This window comes from Ursus americanus, chromosome 7, assembly GCF_024610735.1.
Source record: "Ursus americanus isolate L20-20 chromosome 7, mUrsAme1.1.p, whole genome shotgun sequence".
NCBI classification, from domain to species: domain Eukaryota; kingdom Metazoa; phylum Chordata; class Mammalia; order Carnivora; family Ursidae; genus Ursus; species Ursus americanus.
The window spans coordinates 78,210,176-78,218,730 of record NC_142133.1 but is presented as its reverse complement, the minus strand read 5'-3'; the positions used below and the strand labels follow the sequence as shown (position 1 = coordinate 78,218,730).

The window sequence follows — 8,555 nt, the reverse complement described above, 5'->3', positions numbered from 1 at the left end:
AAATGTTATTGTTCAACAAATTAAAAAAATACATATTTAATAAAGAAAACTATAGCTCAAACAATCATTCCCCAGAATGCCTAAATAGACTGTGGGGTTTTTTTTTTTTTCCTGTCCCTATTTAAATGAAAAGCCTACATGAGTCAAAATTGCTGCTGCTTCTTGTGCCTAATGGAAGGTTTTGTGTTCCCCACCCCCCCCTTGATATCACGAAATGTACAATTCTAATAGAAGTCATATGCAGGACTGAATATACCACAGCATGACACTTTCTATTTTTAGCCAAAAAGTCCAGACTTTTTCTCCTGGTTTGATCCTTCAGCAAATTCTTGATGGATCTAGCAACCTGCTCAAGTTTCTACACATCAGTGACCCTCAGTGAGAAGACAGCCAATGGATTTTTTTTCTTAACCTATGACAGTGCAGTCTAACCCTCCACAAAATCCAAACAGGGTCTAGGGGTCGAATGAGGAAGCGCCCGTGTCTGGAGCTGTGGAGATGTGGGAGGTCTAGGGAAGACGTGGCAGGTGTGAGGGAGCATGCACTGCTGTAACAAAACCCTTCTGGTAGCTGGAAGTCCAAGATCAAGGTCCTGTTCCTGTTTCTGGTGAGGACTCCCTTCCTGGCTTGTAGATGGCCACCTTCTTGCTGTATTTTCACATAGTTTTCCTCTGTGTGTGAAGAGGGAGGGAGATCTCTGATGTCTTTTCTTAAAAGGACAGTAATCCTATTAGATTAGGGCCTCACTTTTTTGGCCTTAATTCTGTCCTAAAAGGCCCCATCTCCAAATATAGTCACATAGGAGGTTAAGGTTTCAACATATGAATTTGGGGGGTGGGGGGCACAATTCAGCCCCTGGTAGAGGAGGTGGTACAGGCCTGGGGAGAGCACCCAGTAGGGAGGAATGCATAAACCTCACTTGCAAGTGTGTCTCAGGCCAGGTGGGTGGACAGGGCCCTGGGGGGGGGGGGCGGTGCGTGAGGCTTGGTGGGGTGAGGAGGGAGGGCATTCTGTGCTCGGCCCTTGGGCAGCCAAGCCTCTGAAGCTTGCAAGGCTTTGGGAAGGAGGTTAAGAGGCAGGGGCGTGGGGCTTGCAGGTTTGCAGGGGTGAATGCATGCACCCTTCTGCTCCCCTCTCTAAGATGCTGGGGCTGCTCCCCACACAGGCAGGGTTCGGGTGCCTGCCTCACCTCTCCCCTCCTCCAAGTTCTGGCTTCTGGCTGGCCTCAGCTCCTCCAGAAGGGGTCTTCCTCCCTGCCCTTGTTTTGTTACCAACCCTCCAACTTCAAATACCTTCCTGGCCTTGACCTGTGGTTTGTCTCTCTCTCATGCACCTGTGGCCAGTGGGGACCTGCTCTGCCATGGGCTGCTTGGGGACATTTTCTCTGCTGTATGTTGTGGCCGCTACTCCTATTTTTTAGCATGTTGATGTACTCTGATGTTTTCTATACTATCTCGATAAAAATGCTGGTTAATATTAAATTCATTGTACAACCGATCAGCTATTGAGTTGGTGACCCGAGCTCCGTAAAACGGACTTTTAACCAGATTCCTCACAGAACCTACGAGGCTCTGTGCGGTCATCCATGTGCATCAACCCACCTCCAAAAGACATGTCTTCCTCTGCACAGGCCGCCTCCTCCCAGGTGAGGCAGGCATACCAGGGGAGGTCCTCAGACCTCCAGGCTCAAATCCAGCACAGGCTCTTCCAGAGACCAGAGTCTGCAGCCCTGCTGGGCTAGCCAGTTATCTGGGAACACCTGCGCTCCGGCAGCATCTTGGACCTAGAGACCATACCTAGAGGTGGCCGGGGGGAAGGGGGGGGGACTCTACCTGCCTGAGGGATCACCATCACACACCCCACCTGCACACCTAAGCCAAACAAAGGCCCTAAGCAAATGCAGCCTCTTCCTCTTCCAATCTCTTCCCAGGATTTCCGGGGAAGGAGGCGGGGGAGGCACCCCGCAGGCGCCCCCTGTAGGGAAATTCAGGAACCACCACTCCTTGCATATACCTCTCAGCTATACTGATGACTGCAAACTAATTATTAGTTACAAAAAACATATTCTCTACTAGAGTATGAACCCAGAACCCAGCTCCCACACCCAGGGTGGAGTGTGTATGTCTGTGCTGGGTGTTTTAAAGCCTGTTAAGCTCACACTAAGATGTAATTTGAACGTAACACTGCAGGTTAACTAGGGAGCAACTGAGAAGGGCGGTCAGATGCGTAGGGATTGGAACACGAATATGGGGTGTGTGTAGGAGGGAGCGTGCTGTACTACGTGCAACAGAGATTTGGCCTTAGCACCAGGCAGGCCTCAGTTCAAAGCTCCGTTCCATGGTTACCAGTTGTATGACCAGAAGATGCGAGGTGAAGCGTAGGGGCTGTGACAGGAGTCTACGGGGGGGTCAGACCCCCAATTTTGTCACCTGCCGGCTGAGTGATCTTGGCGGGTTACCTGACATCTTATTTCCTCAGAGAGTTACATACGGGAATTAAATGAGCAAAGCGCAAAGCGCTCAGAAAGCACTTGGCTCATGGTGCACTTAAAATAAATATTATTATTACTCAACCTTTCTGAATCTCAACTTCTTACTCTATAGTAACAGATTGCAGGCTGATTTTAAATGGAAAGGAAATAAATCTGTAAAAAAACTTTCACCAAACAATACTTATTTTGTGTGATGTAGTCTAATATCTTCGTTTTTATACTAACTCATTAAAGAAAATGAGTGACCCAGCAAATTGATTTCATCATCCATTAGTGCATAGAAACTTAAGGTTAAAAAAATCCAGCCTACAGAATGTGTGTGTGTGTGTGTGTGTGTGTGTGTGTGTGTGTAAATTTTAATTCCAGTATAGTTAACATAGAGTGTTATATTAGTTTCAGGTGTACAATATAGTGACTCAACAATTCTGTATACTACTCGGTGCTCATTTATCCTAATCCCCAACACCTACTTCACCCATCCCCCCACCCGCCTCCCCTCTGGTCACCACCAGTGTGTTCTCTATAGTTGAGAGTCTGGTTTTCTGTTTGTCTCTTTTCTTCCTCTTTGTTCATTTGTTTTGTTTCTTAAATTCCACATACGAGTGAAATCATGTGGTATTTGTCTTTCTCTGACTGACTTACTTAACATTATACTAACTCCATTCACGTCGTTGCAAATGGCAAGAGTTCATTCTTTTTTATGGCTGAGTAATAGTCCATGGTATAGATACACCACATCTTCTTTATCCATTCATCAGTCCATGGATACTTGGGCTGCTACCATAATTTGGCTGTTGTAGATAATGCTACTCTTGATATAGGGGTACAGGCATCTTTTCAAATTTGTGTTTTTGTATTCTTTGGGTACATACCTAATAGTAGAATTACTGGCTCAGATGATAGTTCTTTTTTTTTTTTTTTTAAGATTTTATTTATTTATTTGACAGAGATAGAGACAGCCAGAGAGACAGGGAACACAAGCAGGGGGAGTGGGAGAGGAAGAAATAGGCTTCTAGCGGAGAAGCCTGATGTGGGGCTCGAACCCATAACACTGGGATCATGCCGTGAGCCGAAGGCAGACACTTAACGACTGAGCCGCTCAGGCACCCCACAGATGGTAGTTCTATTTTTAATTTATTGAGGACCCCCCGGACCATTTCCACAGGGGCTGCACCAGTTTGCCGTCCCACCAACAGTGCACGAGGGTTCCCCTTTCTCCACATCCTCGCCAACACCTGTTGTTTCTCCTGGTTTTGATTTTAGCAGTTCTGACAGGTGTGAGGTGAGACCTCATTGTGGTTTTGATTTACATTTCCCTGCTCATGAGTCTACAGAATATATTTTTAATAGACTTTATTTTTTCAGAGCAGTTTTAGGGTCACAGCAAAATCGAGCAGAAAGTACAGAGAGTTCCCGCGTACCCCCTGCTCTGCACACGCTCAGCTTCCGCCACTAGCAATATCCCGCACCCGAGTGGCACATTTGTCACAACCGATGAACCACAGGGACACAGCATTATCACCCGAAGTCCATAGTTTACATTGGTGTTCACTCTTGCTATGGTACATTCTGTGGGCTTGACAAATGTATAATGATATGTACCTGCTGTTACGATATATCATCAGACTAGTTTCACTGCCCTAAAAATCTTCTGTGCTCGCCCAGTCCCCTCTCCCTCTAGAATATTTATTTTTTTAAGATTTTATTTATTTATTTGACAGAGAGAGACAGAGCACAAGCAGGGGGAGCGGCAGACAGAGGGAGAGGGAGAAGCAGGCTCCCCACTGAGCAGGGAGCCCAAGATGTGGGGCTCCAACCCAGGCCCCTGGGATCATGACCTGAGCTGAAGGTAGACAATTAACTGACTGAGCCACCCAGGCACTCCTAGATTTTCTTCTTTTTTAGATTTTCTTTTTCTTTTTTTTTTTTTTTTCATTTGAGAGACAGCGCACAAGCAGGGGGAGAGGCAGAGGGAGCGAAAGATTCCCCACTGAGCTGGGAGTCCCACCTGCTGCTGGATCCCAGGACCTGGAGATTGTGACCTGAGCCTAAGGCACGTGCTTAACCATCTGAGCCACTCAGGCGCCCCTAGAATATATATATTTTAACACAGTTTCTGGGTCCCAGGTGATGCTTAGTAATTCACAGTGTGGATCGTGCTGCAAGCTGTTGCAATGGTTCAGGCATGTGAGCCATGGAAAGACAGCTGTGGCCACAAGCCAGGAAGAGAGGGGAGGCTGTGGGAAGAGCAGGGAGGCCTTGGCGACAGCATGGGGAATGGGGAGGCAGGAGCCTGGGGACGTAAGGGATCTGGAAGCTAGTGGTGGTGGTGGGCTCCGAGAAATAGGAAGTGGTGGGCAGCAAGGACTTCAAGGCAGGATTTCAACCTGCTAACCCTGCGTGGATCCATCGGCTAGGACTGCAGGAAGCTCTCTGGATGAAGTGCTGGCCCAGCTGGGCTCTACTTCCATTGCACTGTGTGACCTTGGGCAAGTCCCTTCCCTCCTCCAGCGGCTGGACTGGATGTCCTACACTGTACCCTGTACACTGTGAAGGGGAAAAGGTGCCCCCCACAGCCGAGCCGCGTGGGGGGGGGGTAGGGAACCTTCAAGGATCAGGCAGGATGGGTGGGAGTCTGAGATAAGGAGGGACCAGGGACGCAGGCAGGAGCAGCCTCGCTCGGAAGGGGCTTTCTTGGGCATGCATTCGTGCTGAGCAACAGGCAGCCGCGTCCTGTAGCCATCGGTCTTCTCTACACAGCGGGGAGAGAAACTTTCCAGCCTGAGCCGCCAGCCGCTTTAAGGCCTCAGCTCCTGGCCCCCCGGTGACCCTCCGCGCCCGGGAGGGGCGGGCGGTCGCGCGCTGGTGGCGGCGGCGGCGGCGGCGGCTGGGCCGGTCCGCCCAAGGGTTAACCCGTTCCCCGCAGCTGCCGCGCGTGCCTTGCAGAATTTCACCAGAAGAGGGTACAGTTTGAAAAGCTCTTGACGTCAGGCTGGAATTCCTATTGTGTTTAGACACGGCTTGGGCAAAGCAAGCCCAAGTTCGCTCTCCGCACACCTCGGCGGACTGCGCGGGTCCGGCAGCTCCGCGACTCGTCCGGCGCGGGAGGCGCCCGCGGGGAGCCGCGCGGCTCCGGGACCTGCCCGCCGCTGCCCGCGCGCCCCGGGGCGGAGGACCGCCGCCCACGAGGGGACCCCGGTCGCGCAGGAGGCCGAGCCGAAGCGGCGGGTCGCGCCGCCTGGGAGCGGGGTGAGTGCCCAGGACGAGGCCGGCGGCCGCGAGAGCCCCCCGCCGGCGCGCCTCGGCGCCCGCATGCCCGGCCCGAGCCCCGCCGCCGGGTGCATGCCTCCCCCGCGGCGCGCCCCTGCCGCCTGCCGCCCGCTGTGAGCGCCCCTCCAGGCAGGCGGGCGCCGGCGGGCTTCCCCGAGGGCGGCGCGCGGCTGGGACCCGCCGGACCCACGGCGGCGGCGGCGGCGGCGGCGGCGGCGGCTGGCGGCGGGGCGCGGAGCGGAGGCTGAGCGGGCGCTCGCAGGGAGGATGGACGCGGCCGGGGAGCGCAGCCTCCCGGAGCCGGGCAGCCAGGACTCCCGGGCCGGCGACGACATCGAGATCGTCGTCAACGTGGGGGGCGTGCGGCAGGTGCTGTACGGGGACCTCCTGAGCCAGTACCCGGAGACCCGGCTGGCCGAGCTCATGGGCTGCTTGGCGGGGGGCTACGACACCATCTTCTCCCTGTGCGACGACTACGACCCCGGGAAGCGCGAATTCTACTTCGACAGGGACCCGGACGCCTTCAAGTGTGTCATCGAGGTGTACTATTTCGGGGAGGTCCACATGAAGAAGGGCATCTGCCCCATCTGCTTCAAGAACGAGATGGACTTCTGGAAGGTGGACCTCAAGTTTCTGGACGACTGCTGCAAGAGCCACCTGAGCGAGAAGCGCGAGGAGCTGGAGGAGATCGCGCGCCGCGTGCAACTCATCCTGGATGACCTGGGCGTGGACTCGGCCGAGGGCCGCTGGCGGCGCTGCCAGAAGTGTGTCTGGAAGTTCCTGGAGAAGCCCGAGTCGTCGTGCCCGGCGCGGGTGGTGGCCGTGCTGTCCTTCCTGCTCATCCTCATCTCGTCGGTGGTCATGTGCATGGGCACCATCCCCGAGCTGCAGGTGCTGGACGCCGACGGCAACCGCGTGGAGCACCCGACGCTGGAGAACGTGGAGACGGCGTGCATCGGCTGGTTCACGCTGGAGTACCTGCTGCGCCTCTTCTCGTCGCCCAACAAGCTGCACTTCGCCCTGTCCTTCATGAACATCGTGGACGTGCTGGCCATCCTGCCCTTCTACGTGAGCCTCACGCTCACGCACCTGGGCGCGCGCATGATGGAGCTGACCAACGTGCAGCAGGCCGTGCAGGCCCTGCGGATCATGCGCATCGCGCGCATCTTCAAGCTGGCCCGCCACTCCTCGGGCCTGCAGACCCTCACCTACGCCCTCAAGCGCAGCTTCAAGGAACTGGGGCTGCTGCTCATGTATCTGGCCGTGGGCATCTTTGTCTTCTCGGCCCTGGGCTACACCATGGAGCAGAGCCACCCCGAGACCCTGTTTAAGAGCATCCCCCAGTCCTTCTGGTGGGCCATCATCACCATGACCACCGTTGGCTATGGGGACATCTACCCCAAGACCACCCTGGGCAAGCTCAACGCGGCCATCAGCTTCCTGTGCGGGGTCATCGCCATTGCCCTGCCCATCCACCCAATCATCAACAACTTCGTCAGGTACTACAACAAGCAGCGGGTCCTGGAGACGGCCGCCAAGCACGAGCTAGAGCTCATGGAGCTCAACTCCGGCAGCGCGGGCGACGGCAAAGTGGGGTGCTCCCGCAGTGACCTGGACAGCCTCCCGCCAGAGCCCGTTGGGGAGGAGGGGCCGAGCTGGAGCAGCCGGCTGAAGATCTCCCACAGCGACACCTTCATCCCTCTCCTGACCGAGGAGAAGCACCACAGGACCCGGCTCCAGAGTTGCAAGTGATGACGGTCTTCCGGGCACCGGTGGACTCGGCCAGCGGACGGATGGACGGGAGTGGCGGGCCCGGCAGTGACTTCCTGGGAGGGGCTGTCCTTTGTCCCCTCGACCGTCTCCTGAACAGAACTCTGAAGGCCCCCTCGGGCACCCCTGGTGAGGCTGGGTAAGACCCCCTTGATGTTGCCAACTGTCAGGAGCCAGTGGGGAAAGAGGGGTGTCCAGGAGTCACGGGCAGTGTGGGGTGACGGAGGCCATGGTCTGGCTGATGGCGGGAGCCCTCACCCGGTTCTGTATCTCCTTCAATAAAGCCTCCTGCTCTGCGCACCCACCTGTGTTGTAGCTTCTGTCACAGGCTGGCTGTCCCCCGCCACCCCGTCCCTCAGACGTGGCTCGGGCGCACCCTGTGCTGGGCCGGGAAGTAGGTGTGCAGCCGGGGGGGGGGGGCTATTTTTAGTTGAGAGCTAATTAAAGAAGGGTTCATACACAGGCTTCGGCGCCAAGGAGCCTTGCCACATTCCAGGAGGCTCTGTGCCGGCGACTCCTTCCTTCTGTTTCCTTCTGAGGAAAAGCTTGCTCCCAGAAGGCGAAGAGTTCACTGAGCTAGAAACACTAAGTGGAGTGGTTACCACTTACTTATCACCTGTGGGAGGCCCATTTCACAACTTCTTTCCATTCCTTCCAGCAACCCTGCTAGATAGGCATCCCCATTTGACAGATGAAGAAACCGAGGCCCGGGACCACACAGAGCAGGGATTCAGTCCCAGGTGTGAAGATCCCAAAGCCCACACATTCTCTTTGCTTTGAGGTGGCCTTGGGACAGAGGCGTGTGCTTGGGCCTACAGGGGACGGAGGGTCTATAGACCAGGAGAAGAGCTGAGCTTTCTTGGGGTGGGTGTGCCTGTCCTCCAGCCCATCCTTTCTTCTAGAACCAGGACCTCTGCCGTATCAGCTGAACGGACAAACCTGAGTGTGCCCGGGGGGCCCACTTCCAGCCTGGGCTGAGAACGCCAGAGGAACAGAGGCAGACAGACTTGGGTTTGCAGCCCAG

The 8,555-nt window shown here is 55.1% G+C and overlaps 1 protein-coding gene across 1 annotated transcript; it reads left to right on the top strand.

The window, feature by feature from the left end:
* Window positions 1-5,990: 5,990 nt before the first annotated feature.
* KCNF1 (potassium voltage-gated channel modifier subfamily F member 1) lies at window positions 5,991-7,831 on the top strand. Its single transcript, XM_045775997.2, has one exon. The coding sequence runs from the start codon at window positions 6,029-6,031 to the stop codon at window positions 7,511-7,513; it is 1,485 nt and encodes a 494-aa protein (XP_045631953.1). The 5' UTR covers window positions 5,991-6,028; the 3' UTR covers window positions 7,514-7,831.
* The last annotated feature ends 724 nt before the right edge of the window (window positions 7,832-8,555 follow it).

Bases quoted from the DNA above. Each gene is read 5' to 3' on its own strand.
- KCNF1 (XM_045775997.2), top strand. From the start codon at position 6,029: ATGGACGCGGCCGGGGAGCGCAGCCTCCCGGAGCCGGGCAGCCAGGAC.